This window comes from Alternaria novae-zelandiae, assembly GCF_023758075.1.
Source record: "Alternaria novae-zelandiae strain BMP 2774 chromosome Unknown scaffold_31, whole genome shotgun sequence".
Taxonomy (NCBI): Eukaryota; Fungi; Ascomycota; class Dothideomycetes; order Pleosporales; family Pleosporaceae; genus Alternaria; species Alternaria novae-zelandiae.
In genome coordinates, this window is record NW_026056991.1 from 82994 (window position 1) to 106883 (window position 23890).

General features: G+C 53.8%; 9 protein-coding genes across 9 annotated transcripts; 4 read left to right on the plus strand and 5 right to left on the minus strand.

Moving 5' to 3' along the window:
- Window positions 1–22: 22 nt before the first annotated feature.
- Window positions 23–1327, minus strand: J4E88_010258 (uncharacterized protein; the record flags this gene model as incomplete). The annotated part of the gene is made up of 1 exon (XM_049403853.1): window positions 23–1327. One exon carries the CDS (start codon window positions 1325–1327, stop codon window positions 23–25), a length of 1305 nt encoding a protein of 434 aa, XP_049250370.1.
- A 781-nt stretch (window positions 1328–2108) lies between these two features.
- On the plus strand, window positions 2109–3086 carry J4E88_010259 (uncharacterized protein; the record flags this gene model as incomplete). The annotated part of the gene is made up of 2 exons (XM_049403854.1): window positions 2109–2114; window positions 2172–3086. 2 exons carry the CDS (start codon window positions 2109–2111, stop codon window positions 3084–3086), a joined length of 921 nt encoding a protein of 306 aa, XP_049250371.1.
- Window positions 3087–5962: 2876 nt separating this feature from the next.
- On the minus strand, window positions 5963–8765 carry J4E88_010260 (uncharacterized protein; the record flags this gene model as incomplete). Its single annotated transcript, XM_049403855.1, has 3 exons — window positions 5963–6724; window positions 6772–8647; window positions 8740–8765. 3 exons carry the CDS (start codon window positions 8763–8765, stop codon window positions 5963–5965), a joined length of 2664 nt encoding a protein of 887 aa, XP_049250372.1.
- Window positions 8766–9352: 587 nt separating this feature from the next.
- J4E88_010261 (uncharacterized protein) lies at window positions 9353–9993 on the plus strand (the record flags this gene model as incomplete). Its single annotated transcript, XM_049403856.1, has 2 exons — window positions 9353–9419; window positions 9482–9993. The coding sequence occupies 2 exons, from the start codon at window positions 9353–9355 to the stop codon at window positions 9991–9993; spliced, it is 579 nt and encodes a 192-aa protein (XP_049250373.1).
- A 1118-nt stretch (window positions 9994–11111) lies between these two features.
- Window positions 11112–11865, minus strand: CRP74 (60S ribosomal protein L10a; the record flags this gene model as incomplete). The annotated part of the gene is made up of 3 exons (XM_049403857.1): window positions 11112–11501; window positions 11552–11631; window positions 11682–11865. 3 exons carry the CDS (start codon window positions 11863–11865, stop codon window positions 11112–11114), a joined length of 654 nt encoding a protein of 217 aa, XP_049250374.1.
- An 803-nt stretch (window positions 11866–12668) lies between these two features.
- RCD1 (Cell differentiation protein rcd1) lies at window positions 12669–13963 on the minus strand (the record flags this gene model as incomplete). The annotated part of the gene is made up of 4 exons (XM_049403858.1): window positions 12669–12852; window positions 12901–13276; window positions 13323–13478; window positions 13528–13963. The coding sequence occupies 4 exons, from the start codon at window positions 13961–13963 to the stop codon at window positions 12669–12671; spliced, it is 1152 nt and encodes a 383-aa protein (XP_049250375.1).
- A 1694-nt stretch (window positions 13964–15657) lies between these two features.
- On the minus strand, window positions 15658–18867 carry J4E88_010264 (uncharacterized protein; the record flags this gene model as incomplete). The annotated part of the gene is made up of 3 exons (XM_049403859.1): window positions 15658–17627; window positions 17675–18302; window positions 18391–18867. The coding sequence occupies 3 exons, from the start codon at window positions 18865–18867 to the stop codon at window positions 15658–15660; spliced, it is 3075 nt and encodes a 1024-aa protein (XP_049250376.1).
- A 1087-nt stretch (window positions 18868–19954) lies between these two features.
- On the plus strand, window positions 19955–22128 carry J4E88_010265 (uncharacterized protein; the record flags this gene model as incomplete). Its single annotated transcript, XM_049403860.1, has 2 exons — window positions 19955–20163; window positions 20217–22128. The coding sequence occupies 2 exons, from the start codon at window positions 19955–19957 to the stop codon at window positions 22126–22128; spliced, it is 2121 nt and encodes a 706-aa protein (XP_049250377.1).
- Window positions 22129–22599: 471 nt separating this feature from the next.
- Window positions 22600–23635, plus strand: J4E88_010266 (uncharacterized protein; the record flags this gene model as incomplete). The annotated part of the gene is made up of 2 exons (XM_049403861.1): window positions 22600–22639; window positions 22713–23635. The coding sequence occupies 2 exons, from the start codon at window positions 22600–22602 to the stop codon at window positions 23633–23635; spliced, it is 963 nt and encodes a 320-aa protein (XP_049250378.1).
- Between the last annotated feature and the right edge of the window lie 255 nt (window positions 23636–23890).

The window sequence follows — 23890 nt, forward strand, 5'->3', positions numbered from 1 at the left end:
ATTGCTTTGATACATACTTCCACTATCTTCCAGGATTCATACCAGGCATCAGATCCGGCTTATCAAGCACCATACCCCGGAGCAAGACTAGCTGCCTCAACCCCTCCCAATCATCACCCTCCTCATCGCCCCGTCTCCACACTTCCTTGAAACCCCATGCGCATGCAATACGATCCAATGCCGCCCGCTCATCTTCCCTTATGTATCGATCCAGCAGCGGGACACCAGGCCGCCAGACCACTCGGTCGTGGTGATCGTTGTATGTTGTGAGAGCGACGAACCCGAGCGTGCCGGTGCACAAGACATACGTGCTCATGCCCATGAAGGCGTACAGCTTGAAGGTCCACGGGTCGATGAAGCCGCTATAGACAGAGAGTTCCTGGGCGATCATGTAGAGAGCGAGTGGGGTGAGGCCGACGAGTACCCCCGGTAAGCCCATCTTTGTGAGTATGCGATGCCGCCGCCATGCGGGAGCGCGGTAGGTGTGGTCGACGACATCGAGGGCCAGTGCTAGGTCTTTCGCGTCGATGGCGGCCGTAAGCGCTTCGTCGGCGAGATCAGCTGGAATGACCTGCTTAGCCGACTTGGGCGAGGGCTTGGAGAACTTGGGTGGTGACGAGCCTTCAACTGGGACCGGTTTGTTCGCGTAGAGGTAGAGTGCCTCGGGAATAGTCTTCGGTCGGGCAAGTAGTCGCTGCAGGTGGATGTATATAGCGAGGACGTTCGGTGATAGGAAGACTTTCTCGTGCTTTAGGAGACGCTCGGCGAGCTTCGAAAGATACGATGGCGAGGGCAGGGCATCCAGTCCCAGCATTTTCGAACTCTTTCTTTTCGCCGTCTCCGCCATCTCCTCCCCGTCCAGTCCAGAGAGTATGGCGCCCGCTGAGCTCTGCCTTATTGCCGCCTTCTGTAGTTGAGGCTGGCGCGCGCGTATGGCAATGGCTTCTTGCGCAATGCTGTCCAGTCCTTCAAACGCCTCCATTATAACGTGCTCCTTCTCGACCTTGGGTGAATTGAATGTTTCCTGTATTCGCGCCTCCACTTGGGCAAGGTGACTCTTCAACGCCGCAATTCTGTCCGACGTATGTAGGCCGCCATCGTCGCGCGTGTCAATCGCTGCTGCCGTCCGAGGTGTTGTCGCGATGCCTCGTACCGGTATACGGGGTGTCAGAGTCGTGGTTCGCGCGTTTTGCCGCCGTATCGAGGGTGTTCGGAGGGAGGATGCGGAGAGGAATGCGCGGCGGCTTGCAGGCTTCTGCAGTATGTAGTCACACAACTGACATACTGGCCGCGACTGTGCGCGCATTGGCAGATTACCAGGCTTCATGGCGCTGGTGGTGGTATCGTGGGATGCGATCACCAAGTCGTCTGCAGGGCACGTTGCTTAGGTGTTTGGGTGGGAAGCGATTAAAGTTGCTTATCGATAGGACCGCGACTGAAGGTGGACACTCAAGTCCTAGCAGTATCACGTAGCCTCCATGCTTAATTGGCAGCTGCAAGCAACTTCACTTTGTTAAAACTAATTATCTCAAGGGACTATCCCCTGTCCTAGACGCGGAATGAGCCCTGGCATCACGGGGCGTCGAGACGATGCAACGTCCACCTGTACCCGAGGCCTACAGCTATTATCCAGAGCTTCGGTCGTGATAGCCGACATCCAGGGACGTGTACGAATGAAGAGTGAGCCTTGTACCCTTGTAGTCGATATCTACTGCGGATGGACGCCTTTTGATGAGTCACCCGCAGGCGTGGCTAACGAATCGTACCTCGCCTCGTAACGACTGCCCTTGCCTCTACATCATCTGCGCAACCGTCTCGCCAACGTCTGGGTCTACCTAGGTATGGTTCTTTATAATACAGACGCGCCAACAATGTATCGGCAATTCGAGCAAGCGCGAGACTGCGCTGAACGCGAGCTCAAGCAGTAAGTGCTGCGACAGCCGTCAGCTTCCAAAGTTAATTACAGCCATAGAGCCAGCCTCAACTGTAAACTTCACCTCCGGAGTACCGCATCATCCGAGGATGGCGTGGAAGAGAGGCTGCGTCGCTATGATCACTTGACCGATGTTTTACATGCAGCAATTATTCGCTACACGAATGCTGCAAACATGGACGTCGTCGCACGTGTTTTGAACTTACCGCGAGAGCTGCGGGATAACATCTACACGCAGTTATGGCAACCTGACGAGAAACAGGATCCGACTCGCAGTGTAATCTGTTGGTGGGAACTATTCCATGAGCCTTGGTTCAGCGTAGATCACGATCCAGACACACCAGCAGGGTTATCAATGCTGTACATGAACCTTCGGCCGCCTCATTTCATCGACAAGACTTTCGTAGGACTGGTGTTCGCTAAAGAGGCTCTCAAGCTATTCCGAGATGTCGTTGGCAAAGACCTGCGCCCAATTGACGACAAGGATCCCGTGGCTGAATGCCTATTGCTCGACACTTCCGTGGCGGACTTTGTGAGGAGAGACGCATTTGGTGTTGGATTTACCATGGAAGAGTTGGCAAGGAATTTGGATCTGCGTGTGACCTTCCAGTGTGACGCGCTGACTGACAGCGAATTCTCCGAGATTCAGGAGAGCAAGACACACGATCAAGGCTCGCGCACGGCGGATGCAACGGCGTATACACGAGAAGACTATCTTTCAGAGATCAATGATGGTGTCACGGCTTTGCTGGACATTTCACACACTGAACGTGTTACTACTCACAACGAACACCGTCGCCATATGCAGACCCGAGCTAGAGTTGTTACCTTGGCTATAAGACAAGAAGAAGACTTGGGCCCGGGCTGGGATCATGGTTCACTGTTCCTGAAACTTGTCGCTCGCACCTACCATGGGCTGAGAGCCAAAGGTTTCGTAGTCAAAGTCGAGTATCATAGCGAAGAGGTCGATCTCAAGGTATTGTTTGAGGATGACGTCTGGACATGGACGGAAGATGAATGGGAAATCAACCTCTTTAGAAAGAACATGATATCATACGTACAAACGTCCGGCAATTCATCCCAGAGGTACGTTTGGGCACAACTCAGGGACCATCTGTTTCGACACACAGACCAAGACGATCTCACCGCATGATTGTACGACTGCGTGCGATGAATATAGATGCATCAGGTGTGCATCGAAGGCTCGGGATAGACTTGGAAAAGGGCCATTTCGCAGGTCTGACATACGCCTGGCCAGCCAGGAATGGACCCGCCACGTCGATGCCGACGCATGCCAGGTATCTTTGATTCAGTTCGTCAGCTATTCTGCTTGGATGGTGAGTCCGCATCCATTCCCGGCTCCTGCATTTCGCCCGAAAAATCTCCACTTCCGCCCACACTAGCTCCATCAACCTCACTGCTCACACTACCCCTACTTTCTCCAAACGTCGCAGCAAACTGCACAAGCATATTACCATGCTTCACGCTATCAACAATGTCTCTCGGATCCACACCAGCCCTGATTCTCGCCAGGATCTCACTCGCTTCCTCATCCGGCAGCGACTTGAGCATCTCGAACAACTCTTCCAGGTCTTGATGTTTACGTTTCGACTGAGTGTTCTCTGTTTCCGTGTACTGGCACACGGAATCGCGGGACGTGCATTCACTGCAAATGGGACGGTCGCCGTTACACTATGGGTTCAAAAGATCAGAAGGCTACTTTGCTGATGTTGCTTTATATACATGCAATGTACTTGGTCTGTCGGTACCTTGGTTTTACGACTTCTGCAGGCTGCACAAGCTAGAGAGACGCGAGCTCGCTTCGGTTGCGATGGTGGAGCCTCTACTCTCGGTGAGGCTGCAGGGAGGAGAGGGCGTAGAGGGCGTGCCGCAGCACTGTCGCCGGAAATAGCTGGACTGGTCTGTTGCGGTTGCATTACGCACGAGACGGCGCCTAACGGAGGTTGCTTCCTTCTTCTGCTTAGCAGAAATCTGCAAGCAATCTGCCAATCCAAAGGAAGGGGAGGCTTCAAGACAGATTCCTACGCGTGCATAAGGAAGAGGATAGGATGCAAACAGTCGGGGGCAAAAAAGGTGCGAAGAATTGAGAAGTGAAAGGGAACCGGAGAGTGCACAGAAAGGCACACCCAGTTCAAAGGAACATTCGGAAATTGGATTGACTGTACTTGTACAACTAAAGCCGACTTGGTTTATCAGAAAACAATACGACTCACCCTCGCAAAACATCAATATTACCCACTCGCTCCGCCCGCTTGCGGACCAAACGTCTTCTCGATTCGAATTCCTCGATCTTGCCACAGCTCTTGCGATACCTCACGGATATGTAAGAACGTCGCTAACCACGCTATCCGCCGATCGCGTGGCCTGTAGCGTTGCCTTTCGCCACCGGGTCATGGACCCTGCATACGCATTGTTGCAGATGAACTAAACCCGAAAAGTTTACTAATGGGGGTTTCACTTCTTGGTCGCCCCAAATGCGATTGTTGGGATGGGGGCTTGTTTCTGGTTATGGGTTTTTCGGCACTGTTAGCTGGTAGTTTGGCGTGTGGGCAGTGCGGTCCGTGGAAATGGGACGCGGTTGATTTGCCCGATGTCAGTTGTATTGGGTGGTAGATGTGGGTGCGTGTGCCGCAGTGGGGCTTTTGGACTACCAGGTACTGTGACTGCTACTCATGGTGCTGTGGTATATCGCCGATTGTAAGTAATCTCTGCGACCTTCTGGTACTGGCGAGGGTGTGTTGGCGCTGATGCTAGGTTATAAGCGCCGGTTATAGGCATTTGCTCCTGCCTTGCACTGCCTAGTCATAGCATGACTTTTCAATGGAACTTGAGACACTACACCTATATTCGCAGTTCGTTCTAGCTTTCTGCTAGACTAATCCTACACCCTTCTCGGATGACAGGCTTGGTTCGGATCGGAAGCTGCTGATCTGCAAGACCGAATCCACCGCTCGCGAGATTTACCTACCTAGTTGTTGTTCCCGCCGCCAGTGACACAAACAACGAGAAGGATGCATGCACAATGTATTGAAACCGGTATCATCTAGACAAGAAGACTCCAAGCTGCAAGCGCCAGCAATTCCAGATCCACTACAACAAAGTGTCTCTCACCAGCATAATCGTACCAGCAACACCCCTTTCAATCACCACCTGCATCATGCTCTGCCCACCACATTAGCCACACCCACGGAATCCAAATCCAAACCAATCCCCTGCGCTGATTTACACCCATCTTAAACAGGCAATCCAATTGCGTCAAAGAAAAAAGGTGAAGCCATCCCACACCGGCGAATTGTTCCGCGGAGCACCGCCCCCAAATCGCGATCACTATCCTACTCCCAAGACCGCAGTCACACTACGCGAGGATGCCGCAATCGGATCGGGAGACACGTTGGGCCAATGAGGAGCTAAGATTGCGTCGGGACGACGCCCTAGTGGAGCGCGGAGGTTCGTGCCGCTCTTCGCTCACAGACCCAAGGCGAGGGGAGCTAGGGCCAGGGTGGAGTTTGCAGAAGTAGAATGTGGGGACTGTTGTGGCCTGTTTGTGGGCCGATGGTTCATGGGTTTCTCGATGTGTTTGTCTTCGTAGCGTGATGTCTGCGATGGCGAATGCCGTGAAGTGGACGGAGGCCGGCTTGGCTGCTTGACGAAGCTGGCCGCCTTGTTACCGTTGGGGTGGTACTGATTATTTGTAAGCGAGGATATCGTCGATTGTGGCCATGCTTGTGGTTTGGAAACCTTGATGAATAGCAATACTAGAAGGAGATATGTACTGCTAGGGCATCAATGTTATGGTATTAGTGTAGAGCAGGCCAAGATTTCCACTGTACGAGCTTTCGATTGTTCGAGTACTTCGTTGCGAATGAGCGAGTCAGTATTCACTCATGGGTCGCGAGTCAACGACCTGGAAATTTCGGCGTTACTATGCTATAGAATCCTCGTCACAGGACATGAAATATCTTCCTGCAATATTGTACCCCATTCCGCTTGACCTGAATCATCACCACCTCAATATTCAAAGTCATCATCAGCACTCGGGCCTTTGCTTTTGCTGACACTCTCCTGCCTCTGGTACATCTCAGCAATCATGCGACTTGAGCTTGCTTGATCAGGCTTCTTGTCGTCTCTCTCCTTGATGAATCGGGGGAATCTCAGACTGACGCCCTTGCCGCCACCAGACACCTCATCTGCGGCAGCCCTGTATCGTGGAGACAGGGTTAAATCGGCCGTCTTGACTTCCCAGACATAGCGCGGCTCAAACCAGACATCGGGCTGGTCTTTGTTGCCGGTAGAATGGGTATAGAAGGGTTTAGGGCGGTCGATAACGATCTCGGAGAGCGTCTTGTGGAGAGTCTCAAGAATAGCTTCCGAGAAACCGGTACCGATGTTGCAAACAGTCTCGTACTTCTCCGTCGAGGGGTTGTAGCAGGCGAGCAGGAAGGCGCCATACCAGCTTGTGCGCTTGCCCTTGCCGTAATAGGCCCCCAGGACAACAAGATCCAGAGAGTCGCCCACACCGGCAAGATAATCTTTCTTGACCTTGAGCCAGTTCTGCGAGCGCTTGGATGGCTCATAGTAGGACTCTGGTCCGTCCAGCATCTTTACCATGAGGCCTTCGCAGCCTTCCTTGACAGAGTCCTCAAGAAGAATTTGGATCTCTTCCAGCTCGTTGGTGTTGCCAAACTTGGCGAGTGCAAACTCTCCCTCAACAGGTATGAAGGCTTCGTTGAGATGTTCACGACGCTCACGGAAGGACTTGGTCACGAGAGCCTGCGATTGTTAGCGACGATGCAGTAAGTAGGAATCAAGAAGCTTACCTCGCCATTCAAGTAGAGGAGATCGAAAGCGAACACGCAGACCTTGACCTTTACGTCCTCGACCTTGACATCTTTCCTCTTTCGCGTCATGAGCTGCTGGAATGGCAACACCTTCTTTTCCACCATATCCCAAGCAACCGTCTCGCAATCAAGAACGAAGCTTTGGGTGCCTTCCTTGACCCAGGTAGGCAGCTTGGCCAGGATATCAGGGTACTTCTTGGATAGGTCTTCGGAGTTTCGCGAGAAGATGTTGGAGACGCCGCGGTCGCTCTTGCCGGCAGTTGGAGCTGCAGTAGCCAACTCCATTTTCGCGTCGTGCGAAACGAAGTGTATCTGAGCGCGCTCGCCATCATACTTGTACTCGCATGTGAAGTCCTTGCCTTCAAAACGATCCAAAACTTCTGTGATTGACTTTGTTGGTTTGGCAAGCATAGGTTTGAGCGGTACACCAGGCTGCAGGCGACAGTTCTCTCGTAGGTTCATGATACCGTGCTCAAGCATAGCGGGTATGATGACTTCGTAGCTGGGAAGCTCACTGTAGACTGTCTTCAGCGTAGCCTCGGCCTTTGCCAAGTCTTCAGTCGATGGCGTCTTGCCCTTCTGTGACATCTCGTGGAAGATCATAGCTTGCGCGACAGCGACTACCACAGTCTTCTCAGCAAGACCCAATCGAAGCTTTCCCTCTAGTGTCCGGACGATGAACTTGGCTTCGCTAGGTCCACCCTTGTCCTTTTCAATGTCAACATGCTTGCCCGAGTTGTGCGCATCAGCTGCCGATAAGAGCTTCTTGATACCGTCCACCTTTCGTCCTTGAGCACCTTGTCCTTCAACAGTAGCAATCCCCATGAGGCCCTTGCGTACGCCTTCTATTGTCAAAGCCTTGGGCTTGAACATGGTAGGCTGTTTGGATCGACTCTTCGCTGCAACAAGTCCAAGATCACCAATCTCGTTCTGGTCGCTCTTGATCTGTTGTAGGTTTCGGCCAGTACTCTCGGAGACAGCCTTCATAATCAGAGACTCGCCGATACCGAGCTCGATGCCTGCGTAGTCGGCTGCGAGCTTGTTCACCATGAGCATGACGGTTGGGAGCATGTCAGATGGTGTCAGTCGCAAGACTTGGCGGAGGAAGAGCGAGCAGTGGGCGAGAATCTCCAGGCGCTTCGTCGTCATTTCGATCTTCGAGAACGTTGTGCAGAGTGCGGCGTATGGCACGGGCTCACCCGGTTTCCAATCAGGATATGGGTCCTTGGTGTTGGACGAAAGCGTTGTTTGAACCTTCTTTCTCGCCTTAGTCTTGACCTCTTCTGGCTCCTCCTCGGAGCTCACGATCTCTTCCTCTTCCTTGTTTGAATCGGCATCATCCTCGGGTACAGGTGACGATTTCGCTTCTTTCTTCTTGCCCTTCGCGACCTTTGCCGGCGCTGACACTTCCTCGTCGTCGTCCTCTGGTGTTGCAGCTTTCGGTTTAGCAGCCGCCTTCTTCGACTTTGCTGGTGCTTTGTCGGCCTTTGGCTTCGCAGCTGCTTTCTTTGGCTTCTCCTTCTCCTGCGCTGGCTTTCTCCGTTGTCGTTTTGTTGGGGGTTCTTCTTCGGATTCCTCCTCTTCCTCTTCTTTTATTTGCCTCTTCCTTCCAGTTTCGGAGGTTGTACTGTCGACTTCCATCGCATCATCATCCGTCTCTACCTTCTCCTTGGCAGGTGCCCTGACGTCTGCGTCTGAATCGACATCGTCATTCTCTTCTTTCTTCACCTCTTCTGGCGATGACTTAGGTTCCTCCTTGGCCTCTACGTCTTTCTTTGCAGGCTTCGGCCTCGTGGAGAAGGAGAGTTTCGACTGTTGCTTCGCTGCGTCGCCGTTGGGTTTCCCGAAGAACTTTCTGCAGAGACCGTAAGCGTTGTCCAATTGGCTTGTAGGAGAATTCCAATGCCGTCGCCGCACCCTAACGTAGTCTGAGAAGACTTTACATACCCGAGAGTGGCTTGCTTCGGAGCCATGGCTACGAAAGTGCGGGTGTCGTGTGCGCCACCAGGCTGCTGAGGGAAATTGCGGCGTAGAAAGATGGAAGACGACTGCAACAATCGGATTGAGGGCGCTGACTTTAAATGGAGTCGTGTTGTTGAAGTGCAACAGGCAGCGAAGCGGAAGGGCATGGTGTTCCAGGCGGCAGGCGCGTCCACGGGTATCAAAGCGCGCCTCCTACGCGCTTGCCAAACGCGAACCTCGAGCGAGCAGACCCTTGCTGATATCGCGTTCACGAGAAAACTGAACAAGTGCCTTGCAGCCTACATTAGTGTTTGAAATGCACTGCTGTGAGATGCAAAGGCAATGTAGTTCTCTTAGCTTTTCTGTCTATAGTTGTCCTTTGCAGAGGTAGCTGTCCTATTTTCCCTTGGATGGGGTGCTGACATCATTACACGCCATGGACTAGGCGGCATCTCCAGCATTGACATCTGCAACTTTACAGCTCTACAAAACACCGCGTTTACTAATATTAACTGACTTCAAGCTGGCGAACTACTTCTGGAAACGTTCGGAGCCGTCTACCTCTACCACCCCCTCTCAGCCCTCCTCGCCGTCCAAAATGTCGAAACCATCTGCGGCACCTCGCCTCACGCCACAATTCTGCTTCAACCAAACCGCACTGCGAGGTCAGCACTCTCATAGACTTGCTAGCCAGCTCACTAACTAATGCGCAAGTCGGCTGAAACAGACTTCCTCCGCATATCGCGCGGCGCAATCGACGACTCCATAACACAGAACCTCAACGCCCTCCTCACACCCGCACAACGAGGCTTCGATCCGACTTCTACAAGCACACGACAGCTGCCGTCACCTGATCATGGTCGGTCGCTACAGCCAGAGCAATGTGAGGGGTTCAAGGAGAAGGTGCTGTTCCCGAGCTGGGCAGTGCGATCAGATGTCTTGGACTACTGCGCGGGTGTTGCGACATCGCCAGACCCAGACGATCCGGACAGTGTACTACGGCAGATCGAAGACGCCAAAGCGAGAGAGAGGACCGTGGATGAGCGATTAGATCCATACTCGGGGCGCTACTTCCCACAGGAGGCGAGGACGGAGAGCTTGGCCATGCTCATGCGCAATGAGAGGGCAGTCGAGAAAATTATACGGATGAGGACGTGGAGTATGCTGGGTGAACGGTGTGGCATTACGAGCGAGTCTGCTGAGGTGGCGTTCGACAAGTGGAGGGACACACCACGGTGATGAGGTGGACTTGTGTAGACGGTGCATAGATACATAATGTGGCAGAGCATATAATCTCATCTCATTGCATATCTAGACGTGGCCATGCGGTCTGAGCAGAGAACGTGATGTGCAGCCAGCTACAGGGCCGTTCCTGCGCCATCGAACGCGAGCAGGGCGATATGCACAGCCAAGTTTAACCCCGATATACCCTACATGTACCTAGGTAGCAATGCATCGCTGATGGTAGCTTGAGCGCACTCTGGTATCGCGTGTCTTTGAAGCATAACGTCTCTCTCAAGTCGCAACGCGTTGAGCTGAGATGCCCCACAAAAACTTCGAAAAGCTCTGCGCAGCGTCGCAACATCATGTTTGCCCGATAATCAAGACAGCATCGTCTGAGCGGCCAAAGTCCGATGAGTTGAGCGCCAAAGCCAGAACTGAGTCACAAACTGCACATTCACAGACAAAAGGTGTCCCACACCGTCCCACAACTCCAATCCATCTTTTCACGGATAATTGCAATTGGTAAGGATGACGGGCGGATATCGATCTACGGGGCCGGGAACGGAGAACTGTCCACAGAGAAAGGAGGGACAACTCTCAGCATGCCACTTGCGTGGAGCCACGATAATATACATAGGATGTAGATTTCCTAACTGATGATGGAGAAGCAGAACGAGGGACGGAGGCGTGCGTGGTTTTGTATGCGGTGCCAAGGAGCTAGAGTGGGGATTAGTCAGCGCTGCGCACAGAGGATTGCAGGTTTGGATGGGAAAAGTTCGGTGGTGGGGCGCAAGGCGGGAGAGGTTGGTAGAGTGGGTGGTGGCCGTGCGATGTGAAAATTCGAGATGGGAGCGCGGATATCAGGCTGCAACGGGATAGCTTATGTTCAAAGTGAAAGTCGAGACCTCAGTGACGCCATTCAGGTTCATCGCATGCGCAGGTTCAGGGTGGAGGTCAAGGCTTAATCATCTTATGGTTTCACGGCAAAGGCAATAGTCATGGGTTCATGCATGCATTCAAGCTAGCTAGACCCATTGTTCGTTCCATCGAGATTCCGTAAGATCGTGATTCATGACAAGCCGTCTATCGACAGCTCACCACGACATAACCCAGCAGACGTAGCGACCAACTCTCTAGTAGAGGCGCTTGGGGGGGCTCATGGTGGCCTTGATGGTCAAGGAGCCCACGTTCTGCCATCCCTTCTTAAGAAGCGAGACGAGGTAGTTGATGGCCAACATGATGTTACCGATCAGCTCGTCCTCAGTCATGCCAACGTTGCCGATAGCGACACCCATGCACAGAACCTTCTTCAACTGGAACTTGATGGTGGACTTGACTTCGTTCATCTTGTTGGCGAGGTCCTCAGCGTGCGAGACGGGTGTGGGGAACTTTCCGGCCTTGGAGAGACCGGGTCCGAGGAGACGGGGAATCTGCTTGATGAGGGCGTCGGAGGCAACGAAGGCGTCGTACTTCTTCGCGAGCTTCTTGATGAGCTTCTTGTTCTTGTTGAGCTTCTTCAAGTCCTGTGGAGTTGTTAGACGTGTCGAGGCGAAAGACTTTAGAGGATACTTACATCAGTGCTCATGGCATCGACACCGTGGTGCTTGGCACGGTCAATGTCGTGCTGGTCACCGAGAACGCAGATGCTCATGCCTGAACTTGTTAGCATGCGCTCTCTCGTCTGCGCACCGGTATCGACTTACGAGGGCGGGGAAGGGTGGGGAGCTTGATGGTTCCGGAGAAACGCTTGTCACGCTGGGGGTCGTAGTTCTTGAGGCCGATCTGGAGCTCGACGGTCTCGAGGAAGTTCCTCTTCTTGGTCTCGTTGGAGTACTCAAGGAGCTGTTGAACGTTCGTACGAACGCCGGCGACAGAGATTTTCGACATGTTGGCTGATGTGTCTCCCAGAGGATATCGTTTCCTTTGGTGGCTCTGTAGCGGTGGTGGTTGAAGAAGAGAGAAAAGTGGCGGCGGATTTGTCGCTTGACTGTGGCCGTTTCGCCGCTAGCGAAGTCCACGCTAGTCCGCTTTGGACGCCTGATGGCAGTCACTTTCCAACGTTGACATGGGCACTAACATCTCGCCCATGCACATGTTCTCTGCAATGGATATCGCCGTCAAATTGTGTCCTAAAGGGATACGTCAAATGTCTTTCCACGCGTACCAGACGGGTTGCATCGAATACCTTCATGTCACTTTTGGCAGTCACAAAGAATACATCACGACTAGCTTGCCCGAATATCGATGAAGCATGCTTCGCATTACTCGCATGCATGGAAGAAATAAGATATGATACTATACACATGACTTTTCTTCCCAGAATCCGCGCATTGATGAGTGCACTACGCCATGCAATGCCCGAAAACTCCTCGCCATAACCATGAGAGTAAGAAGAACAAAGTCAATAAACACAAGTTAAAGGAAGTAGCATCTGCCAAAGCACAGTGTTGCTACGGGGTATCCCGTGTGAGAAACCCTAACGCCGTATCCGCCGCACCATTTTCGTAAGCCCAATCCGATCGCAACTGAGGGGTATGTCGTCTACGCGTACTGCCGCGCCAAATGAAGCAAAAGCCGAAGCTAGAAATATACAAAAGGCGAAGGAGAGGTATTCAAGATCATCGAAGGTACCTGTGCCAGATGTGCCAGATGTGCAGAGGAGGTGTTTTGTGCTCCCCATTGCATGTCTCCTAGTGCATGAGCTGCTGGTTGTTGGCGGCATCGACGACGTTGTCAGAGAGGTTGATCAAGAGTTGAGCAAGACAGCGCTTAGTGGCTGCGTCGTCTCGAAGAACAGAGGAGAAGGTGGCGTCGCGGAGAGGCTCTGGTAAGCACTGGCGAAGCGCCTCGCGAGCGCGAGCGTTATCGCTCAAGCTGGCAAAGTTAGTTACAAGTACAAAAGACGGACATGGAGTAGCATACCGAAGGAAACACCTAACAACGTGCTTGAGCAGGCGAACGGTTTGCTGCTCCACAAGTTGGTTGACCATGTTGCTGAGTACGGTGCCGACAGCATAAAAGCGCTCGTAGGTCTGACAGATGTAGGCAAGACCGATGTCGTCTAGCAGGATCTTCTGAACGATGAAGATGGCCACTGTCTTGCTGAGCTCCGAGCCAGTCTCCATGATACGCAGACAAAGCGGGATGATCTCAGTTGTGAGGAGGAAGTTGATAACTTCACTAGAGTCGTTCTTCACCAGAGCGCCAATGACACCGAGAGATGTAAGACGCAGGTACTCGAAAGGCCGCGACTTGGACGTTGTGTTGAGGAACGGGTAAAGGAAGAGCGGAATGTGCGCTGTGAGTGCATTAGCTACGTCTCCTCAGTGCGATGTCTGACTTACCGCTCAGGAATAGGCCGCGAGTTTCGGTATGCGAAGCGACACACTGGAGAAGCGCAAGAGCGTTGCATACACGGTTAGAAGCAGCAGCGGTCAATTGCGACGGGTTGAGCAGAGGGTAGACGGAGATGATCTCTTGGAGGAGCGAGGCCATGACACCTGGAGTCGTTAGTATCCCGTCGCATTCTCGACAACACAATACGCGTACCGAAAGAGTGCCAGAGGATCAGAGCCAACTCGGGAACTTGTTCTCGCTTCTTGCTCAATTCCAGAAGAGCAGCCTCACGCGTGGCAGGCTTCATGAGCTGGGCTATCCACTCCAAGACGCGCCTGTTCTCCTCCGTCATTCCGATATCGGTGGTCTGGACGTCGTTCGCGGGGCCGCGGGGGACGGCGTTGTTGCCGGGAAGGGTGGTGCCATTGCTGGCGGCGAGTTGTTGGTGGTACTGTCGCTGGGCAGCCGCCTGGACGGCCTGGGCCTGTTGTTGTTGAGCGTGCAGCTGGGCGGCCTGGGCTTGGTGTTGTCCGTGCTGGCCTACATGGTGTTGCGGTTGCTGGTGATGGCCATGGGCTTGAGCTTGAGCGGGCCAGTCGCCGTACTGCTGCTGCTGCTGCTGCTGCTGTTGCGCGAGGAAATGTTGCATTGGCCGCGATTACCGACAGGTTCGTATTGATTGTGGGGTGGAGGTAAGATAACAAGGTTTGCGCGACTTTATATGGTGAGGCGGCGATTGCTTGCGAGGTCACGCGGTGGGGAAATCGGACGTGGTGAGTCTGGCAGCACTCGAGAGCACTCATGGAGTCGCGAAACACCCCGCTAGCGCCGGGGCCTTCCACGGTTAGTCAGCTATTTTTGGCGTCATGCTTCCTCAGTAAAGCAGCTATCTCTACATACTTTCACCTCATACAAGAAAACGCTGAACAAAAACACGTTGTAGCAACTACTCGCCAATAGCTCCACAAGTGTCTGAAGACGAGCTCCAATGTTTGCGCGATGCACGCGGAGCTAGCTCACGGATAACCCGCCTTCTTGTAAACAGCATCCCAAGAAACAGCTTAACCCGGCGGAGAACATTGATTCTATAACCAAACGATACTTTGCATCTTGTAAAACCGATCGCGGAAGGTGCAAGAAACTTAACACCCATCGACCCAGCAAGAGCAAGAAATTTAGTACGACTCAAGTTGATACGCTTGTATACGTGGATATAATGTCTTTGAGCATCGCGCAGTCACTAATGCCAGACTCTATTGCACTTTATTCAAGAAAAAGACCTGAACACCATAGAGCCTACATTTACATCAGATCATCTCCTTTGCATATTTTCATCTTGACTTAGGCTGCAAACCTGTTCAGAGTTGTCCTTGTATGGAGTGATTGTGCGAGTGAACCCGGCGTCGACATCTAGAATGAGTTGACAGATCTGTGCTTCTGCCAGACATCCGCGGGTCCATGAAAGACGCACGAAAACGGCCTCATCTTGTCAGTTCCGTGGTCTACCTGTCAACACAGTGTTTGCTAACCAGGAGTTGATGTCTGGTCCGGACCAAGGAACCAGCCCACCCTCGCCTGCATCCGAACCTAATCCAACACCTCCACCCCCATCGCCGGCGCTGTTTGTCTAACAACTGGCGCACAGCAGCTCTTCCAGAAGACCCCTCAACAGCATGTCCACGCGCCAACTCATTGGGTGGCAGGGGTTATCCTAAGTGATGAGGGTACTGATGACGGAAGAAACCGAGCACATTGATCTAGGAAAAAGCTGAACAGGTCTGCAGCCTACATCGACATAAAACAATGCAAAGTAGGTGACCTAACCTCGATGTAGGCTCTAGACCTGTTTAGGTTTTTTCTTGTATGAGGTGCAAGCTCCATCGTGGCTTGCTTCTACGATGGCATACCCGTGTAGTGATAGACCTGCATGCAGACAGCCTCATCACGGTAAAGCCACCGAGGCAGCTCTGTGTTACTAGTATTTGCACCTAATTCACCGCAAGGGTCCCTAGCAGACACACTCCACAAGCATAGTCAGAAAGCGATTCAACATTCCTAAAACGAGATCCAAGACCACCTCGTGTCATCTACTACTCCCCGCTCTCACCCCTACCTCAGAACAACAGAAGAATAAACATATGAAATTCGTGGGTGTCTTCACCCTTAAACGGTGCTTCCAGCCAAACCAAACCCTCCCCACACTAAAAGAATTACAATTGCAACATAACAAAAGCCCCTCGTGTAGAAGTGAACCATGCTTACCAACAATGCCCGCGGATAATCAAAAGAGAAAACGCCTAAAACCCCTTCTTCTTCCTATCTGTATACTCGAACTATCGTCAATCAAAGTCTTAGCTCCGATAGAATAGTCTGAGCCATATTCTTGTACTGCCATGTACCCCCATCCACTTTCTTAAACTGGATGCCGTGCAGTGTTAGCAACGGGACCTTGACAATCAAGATCTCAAACACCAGACTCATGCTAGAGCCCATGTCGCTCTGCACCTGCGTCGATGTTTCGCCCGCCGCTAATGCGCGTCTTGGTCGTCGCTCGTCCCGTTCTTCGCTGCCGTCAGACTCGTCGGTATTCGTGTAGCTTTGGTCCGCAGGGGATGGTCGTGATCGCGATTTCGGTGTCCCGGGTGCTCGGTGGTTGTCTCGGAACTCGTCGCGATCTCTGTCGCCACCCATGAAGCCGCCGAAGCTGATCTTTCTCTTGTGTCCTCCGCTCGGTGGGGACGCTGGCGAATCCATGGGTTTGTTCATGTCGATGCTAGGTGCATGTCGACATCGGAAGCCACCTTTGACTTCGGTCCACTCAACACCAAGCTGGTCGAGCACCCTTATTAGATCATCCTGAATGATGGGAAGGGGCTTGGTGCTTGTCGTGGAGACGCTGAAAAGACCTTTGAGGAACACAGGCTTCACAGCATCTGGACTCCGACTAGCTTCCGCTTGCGCTTCTGCAAGCTCTGCATCTGTCTCTTCGGGTACATTGGCTTCCTTTGCTGCCTCCCTCTTCATCCTCCTCGCTTGAATACTTTCTCTTCGCGCATGGCCCAGCGATTTCGCCCGGGAAGCTTGCATGGGCCGTGGGCTCGAAGTGAGATCGTCAGAAGCAGCATCGTTGTTTGGTCGAACTTTGTTCGCGCTCAACTCGGATCTATCTGTTCTGTCTGATCCACTCGTGGGCGGAGGGTTTCCAGGGTCTTCCGAAGATCGACCGCGTCGACTGAGTCGTCTCCGGAGATCAGCCGAGTTGACGCTGGTGGAGCGACCGAGTGCCTTGAGTTTCCGCGCAGCGCTGTTGCCAGTGCCGGGAGGTGATAGTAATTCGGGTTGATTGTTGGCGCTGTCTGGAAGATACGAGGCAGAACCTCCTTCGCGACCGCGTGGTCTTCGAATGCTGAAGCTCTTTCTCGGCACGGTGGCTGGCACTGGGGCCGGTGCGGGTTCGGCGGGACTGGAAATTGCGACTGCTGGAGTTGGTGGAGGCAAGGGCTCAACGGTCCGGTCCTTCTCATGACTCCTGTACTTTCTGGTACTGAAGCGGCGCAACAGACCTACGGCAGCACCCTCTTTCTTCGGTTGCTCAACCTGAGGCGGCAACACTGGGGGCGGGTTATTTAGGTCGACTCGTTTCAGACCTTCGGTGATGTCATCTTCACCGTGGGTCCTTGCTCTTGGTCGCGACCTTCCACCTGTGGGCTTTTCGCCAGCCATCTCGTAGGCAGCTGAGTTGGTGTATGCCGCTGGTGGCGGCGGAAGATCTGGCATCTTCAAAGGTTTTTCGTCCGGCTCCTGGGGCATGGCAACAGGACCTGGGTTTGCTTCTTGCCGTTCGCGATCTCTCTTCTCCTTCACCAAGAAATAAACTGAAAGGAGAGGACTGTATGCATTGACCGGATCCATTCCCCGCTGGATGTCCTCGGATGACGAGGCAGTCAACTGCTCTCGACTTCCGATTGAAGTGCGTCTTTTGTAAAAGTCGAATATGCCCTTCTTCTTCTCCGCTTCTGGTGTTTGTGCGGTCGCCTTGCGGGCGGCTGTCCGCACGGCGCGTTGGTACTCCTCTGACTGAATCACGTTGGTCAGTTGCGTGGTGATGTACTCCGTTGTACCGAAGTCGAATCCCTGCATCTTCTCAATGATCTCGCTGTCCAGAGGCAGTTGCACGGGTTCTCTGTGGGGCAGGTAGTTTTCAGGAGGGCTGTTGAATCCCTTGGTAAGCCAGGGATGGCTCATGATCTCCGAGAGGGTCAGTCGCTGGGTGGGGTCAGTTTGCAGCATTCGGTGGATGAGGTTGCGGCATTCTGGTGGAAATTAGCTCAGTATGGAGTTGTAAGCCGGCGTAACATACCTGCGGACAGCCATGGGGGATAGTCGACATGACCCTTCTTAATCTTGGCATGGAGCTGTGGCATGCTCTGGTCATCGAACGGCACCTTGCCGCAGACCAAGACGTACAGCACAATACCAAAACTCCAGACGTCGACCTCCGGGCCAGTGTATTGTTTGGCCTGGAGAAGTTCGGGGGCGGCAAAGTACAGACTTCCACAGAATGTCTTGAGCTGATTCCTAGGCGAGAACAAGTTACTCAGTCCAAAGTCAATAATCTTGATGTCGCCCATCTTGCTGATAAGGATGTTCTCAATCTTGAGATCTCGGTGGACGATGCTGTTCCTGTGGCAGTAGTCCAGGGCGCTGGCAATCTGTCGAGCGAACTTGCGCGCCTGCTTTTCCTTGAGGCGGCCGTGAGAGATGATGTAGTCGAGCATCTGTCCGCCATTGACGAACTCGAACATCATGTACCAGTGGAAGTTTGTGCGCACGACATCCTTCATGCCGCAGATGTAGGGATGGTTCAGCAGACTGACAATGGCAGCCTCTCTGGCGGTTCGTACTTCTTTGGAGTGGTCGGCTCGTTCGCGGTCGGCGGCGCTCTGGTGCTGGTCCTGGGACTGTCGCGGGACGATCTTGACGGCGGCCTGTTATGATTAGCACGTGTTTGAGTGTTTCTATATTCTCGCTGAATGCGCCATATTCATGCCCCACGTAAACAACCAAAGTACACACCTGCTCCCCGGTCTCGGCATTCTTGGCCAGCTTGACCTTTCCCATGCTGCCGGCGCCAATGGTCTTTCCGAGCGCCCATGTTCCGGTGCTGGGTGCGGTGATGGTGGTCCTGCGCTTGTTGACGGGCTGAGGCTGGCCCGGCCTGGCTTCGGCAGCTACGCCATTGACGGGCATTGCGGAAGTCGTCGACGCGTCAGACGCATACCGCGTGTGGCTCCGGCGGGTGGCTTCGGTGCGGCCTGGGTCTTCGCTGCGTCGTGAGGGCTGCGGTGAGGGCTGCTCGTGGGCGACGTTGCTCTGCTCGTAGTCTCGGCGGGCGACGTTGGGGAGGCCGCCTTGCTGATGGCGGCTTGCGGGGGGCGCGCGGCTGGCGGTGGGCTGGCTCTGGCTCTGGGAGCGATGGGGGCGGTCGATGGATCTGCGCGACGAAGAAGAGGTGCGCACGACGGCGGGCGATGATGGGGCGGCGGCCGACATGGTGAATGCGCTGCCTCTACCACGGTTACGCGCAACGCAGGGAGCAGATGCGGGCCTCGATTAGCACAGACGCACTGGGCGTGGAGCGAGCGCAGAGCCGCAAGCAGCAAGGCTATCGTGACAATGTGGAGAGATTACTTTGTTGTCCTCGGTGGGTACTGCGGCGTAAGGGTACAAGAGGTTAGGGGCCGGTAGATGGCAGTCGCCAAACTTGGCACCGGCGTGTTGGTAGGCTGGTCTAGATAGGCGTCTGCTGGGACGGATGCAGCACACGGGTTACAGCAGAGAGATGCAGCATCGACGTCGAGAGAAGCATGTACTGCGCCCGCCCGAGTGCATGTGCTGTGTTGTTATGGCTATTTCTGGGCGGAGGTCAAACACGATAGCTCTCTCGCTCCACGCCTAGCTCGTCGCCCAACGCCAGGCCGCTGTCGTGGGGTAGGTTTTCGCTCGGGACAATGCGTCCACCCTGTTTCTGCGGTCCTCCTTGTCTTAATCCATACCTGTCAAAGAAATACCTCAGGAGGCACGCTTTATTCTTCCTCGCTGCCTCAATCTCACAAGATTGCGCTCCAGCTCTACCTATCCATTGATCAGGGTCTCAACGAGCTTAGCCGGACACCAGCCTTGCTTGCTCATTAGGCCGCTCGACCCAGGCGCGGCACTACATCATCGGGCCCACCCTGCCTACTAACTCCTTTGTCTTAGTCCAACGGCAGCCAGTACAGTCACTTGAGCTGAGCGCTGCGAATTCTACCGACACATGAAACTCACCCGTAGACAACTGCCCAGGTGTGCCCTTTGTAGTCCCCGTGCGGCTTGTTGAGTTGGCTACCGGACGTGGTCTGACTGCGCTTGGTCGCTGGTCGCTGGGTAAGCGTCCCTCAGCCAATAGCATCGCGGCTGATTAGTCACCCATCGGCCGCTTACTCGTGATCCGCTTCAACTTTCCCTCGCTTGGCTGGTGACTGCTTGACTGCGTGACGAACCTGGTCTACGGATTGCGTTAGCCAAATCTGGCTCAAGAAATCTGGTCCCGAAACAATCGCCCACGGCCTGCGCAACTCCACTCCCGACATCTCTCGCAATGGCGTACAAACGGCCGCGCGCGCCTTCCCCGACCAACGCGCAAAAGCGCTCTCGCGGCGGACCGACAACCTACATATCCCTAGGCACCGGGCTTCCCGAAGAAGAGGCCGATGATGGCGCTTTCGTGCCCGTGTGGAAGCAGACCGTGACGGACGAGCGAGGTCGCCGGAGACTCCACGGCGCATTCACAGGAGGTTTCAGTGCAGGGTAAGTTTCCGAGCCATATCTTGACGAACGCAAGACTTCTTGACTATGCTAAGATACTTCAATACAGTTGGATCTAAAGAAGGATGGACCCCGAAAACCTTCGTTTCCTCGCGCGCAAACCGCAACAAAGACCAGCCGAATGGCCCGACCCAGCGAGCCGAAGATTTTATGGACGAGGAGGATCTGGCAGCAGCAGCCGAGTCGCGCCAACTGGAGACTGCGCAGAACTTTGCCGGCATAGGCGAAGCTGGACAAGCGAACGACGATGGACTGTTCGGCCTGTTTGTGACCCAGGAGGAGACAATGGGCGTCAAGATTGCGCAGAAGATGGGCTGGCGGCGAGATCAGGGCATTGGTCGCAAAGTGCGCCGGAATGCTGACCTGGAAGATGGCGCATCCGGTTCCAAGGATGATGCAGCTCATATGTTTGCGCCTCAAGATGCTCGCATTATGACTCTGCCACGAGAAGAAGTCCGTCGCAAAGGCCTGGGATACACGTCGGAAGCCCGCCTGGGTGCTGTGGAAGAAGAGGCCACGGACCGTTCATCCAAGTTCGACCTGCATTATCTTGAAGCTCCGAAGAAGGCATCGACTGTGAAGAAGCCTGCGCTGAAGAAGTCTTCCTTTGGCGTTGGCGTGCTCAACGATACCGGCTCGGACGACGAAGACCCGTACGAATTGGGTCCGAAGATCACGTTCAACAAGACCATAGGCAAGGAGAAGAAGGGGAAGAAGCCCAGTAAATTCGCCAAGCCAGGAGCAGGAGAGAAGCATGTCTTTGTCTCGAAGAAGAGTTCGTCCAAAGCCTTGGTCTCGCTGAGCAGGCCATCTATAGATGGGAGATCTCCGTTGAGTGGCTTCACATTCGCGGCCGGTCTCACCGAACTCACCAGCAAGCCTAAATATCCTCCACCGAAGATACCTCCAGGTTGGAAATCTTCGAAAAGTGCCACTCCGACTTCAGAATCGAAAGACTACCAATCTGTAGCAGACGCAGCGAAAGCGTCAACGTTGGATGCAAAAGGGCGTTCGGCACTCTTGGGGGAGAAAGCTTTGCCCGGAAAGTCCATCTTCGACTTCATACCCAAGGACGCCCGAGATCGTTTGGCTGCGTTATCTGGTAAAGCCGATCTGCCCCAGGGCCTGGGAGAAGCTGCTCCTGAAGGACATTTGCCCGCAAGCAAAGCCCAACCAAAAGATCTGTGGAGTCTCGTGCCTGTTCTTGATAAGAGCGTGGCCGCTGCAGCACTTGCCAAGGGTGCGACGGGCTGGATGCCTTATGCTGAGGACATGCAGAAGCGTGCACGTTACGTCGGCTTCCTAGAGTTGAAAGCAGGACTGAAGGAGGACCTGCCAGAACGAAGGGAGGGCGTATCAGTCTCGGACTGGATCAAAGAGCTACAGGAGTTTGCACATGCTGCAGAAGTCTTCAAGCCAACAACTGGCATTATGGCTTCCCGATTCACATCCGCGTCGTCCTCAACCTTGAACGGAAACGATGGTGGAGCAGCGAATGCGAACCTTCTACGACAGCCAGCCGCAAAGCCAGAAGATCCCGCAGAGCAGGCGGCGAAGCTAGGCATGTACGGTCCCATGACTCGAAGTAGTTTCCCCTTCTACCCATCGCGACTCCTTTGCAAACGCTTCAACGTCAAGCCCCCACCAGACATGCCGCCTGAGTTTGATGCTGGTGAAAGCCACTTCAAATCGCAGACGGAAGAAGCAGTGTCCAAGTCGGCTATGGAGAAGCTGCAACATGAGTTCTTGACTAACGGTCCTGCGCTCCAGCGGCCGGCTTGGATGGGTCAGGCATCGGAAGCTGCTGTCCCGGCTGCAGCTATGGCTACAGAACAGAGTGGGCATGCAGCTGTGGACGTGGAGAAGAACGAGGCGCTTTCGAATGATCGGGCGAGTGAGGATGTTTTCAAGGCTATCTTCGGAGACGACGACGATGATGAGGACTGATGGAGAACTGCATTCGCTCTCACATATTGCACCACCGAATACGTGATTGCTAGGCTTCTGGGGACGTGTCTGGGATGTATGGAGCGATGTATGATAGGATTGAGAAGGTGTTTCTTCGTAATATTGATTGATGTTTAGATCAATATAATGCGACATGGCAAATTCCTTTTTGGCCAATTGTACTAATTTTGACAACGGACTTTCGATTCACGATGCTAATAATGTCTACGGAGTTCATGAGTTGATCAAGGATGTATCATTGATAGACGCGGTACCAGACGCAAGCGAAAATATCACCGACTCGCCGAGGCTCGGAACATGTCGTCATGACACTTTTTCGCGTGAGACGGACAGACACGTTGTTACTCTCTCACCCTAGTATTTGCGGCCAGTCTTCCAGGGCTGTTACCATGATGCGTATTGCAGCTTCAGATCTCTTAAAATAGGAATTGAATACTTGACGCCTCGGCAATGTCAGATGGCGCCCGCGGAAAGCGCTCGTCGTCCTACTGTAAGTGGAAAGAGCGAGGAGCATAATTGCTATTGCGACAGCTAGCGGATTGTAGTTACTAACAACCGCGCAGTCCACTTCTTCGCCGGCCTAAACTCAGGCATCCTGTCTGCCGTCCTTCTCCAACCCGCCGACCTCCTCAAAACCCGCGTCCAACAATCCCGCTCGAGCACACTCCTCGGTACCATCCAGTCGATAGCCAGCGGGCCGAACCCGATACGTCAGTTCTGGAGGGGCACATTACCAAGTACCCTGCGCACAGGGTTTGGCTCTGCCATATACTTTTCAAGTCTCAACGCGTTACGGCATAGAGCGAGTCTGGTCGCGGCGGGCAGCAGCGATGCGGCAGTCAAAAGCGCGGAGCACTCGAGCTCTCTGCCCAAACTGAGCAACACCGCGAATCTGGCAACGGGAGCCTTTGCGCGGACATGGGCGGGCTTCATCATGATGCCGATAACCGTTCTGAAGGTGCGGTATGAGAGTAGCTTGTACTCGTACAATTCGCTCTTCACCGCATCTCGAGACATCTTCCGAACAGAAGGACTCAAAGGCTTCTTCGCTGGTTTCGGCGCAACAGCAGTACGCGATGCCCCCTACGCGGGGCTCTACGTCCTCTTCTACGAGCAGTCGAAACGGAAGCTATCTAGTCTCGCAACCAAGATTGAAGAGACGTCCGGCACCGCCACCAAGCTGTCTACCAGCACATCCGCGGGAATAAACTTCATCTCGGGTGTTGCTGCAGCGGGGCTGGGGACGACTATTACGAATCCCTTCGATGCTATCAAGACGCGCATACAGCTTATGCCTCATAAGTACGGCAATATGGTACAGGCGAGCAAGAAAATGCTTGCGGAGGAAGGCATGCGCAGCATGTTTGATGGACTTGGTATTAGGATCGCGAGGAAGGCAATGAGCAGTGCGCTTGCCTGGACAGTCTACGAAGAGCTGATTCGACGAGCGGAGACTTTGAAGGAAGTCGTCGAGGAGAAGATATAATTACGAACTGTACGATACTTGCATAGCCGGCGTTCGCTGGCGCCGACACTCGGCTAGACCCTCTTCGCTCACATGCACATTGGAGTGTTCAAATGGAATAAACGATCTACATCTTAACGTCTCTCACGGAATACCTATCTCGTCAAAGTTCACACCATCTAATGAAGACCGAAAGCCTGGAATTTCGGACCGACCCTGACTGGAAAGGTGCGGCTGAAGAGCTGTGGCTATCGAAGACGATCTTGGGGCTGCTCT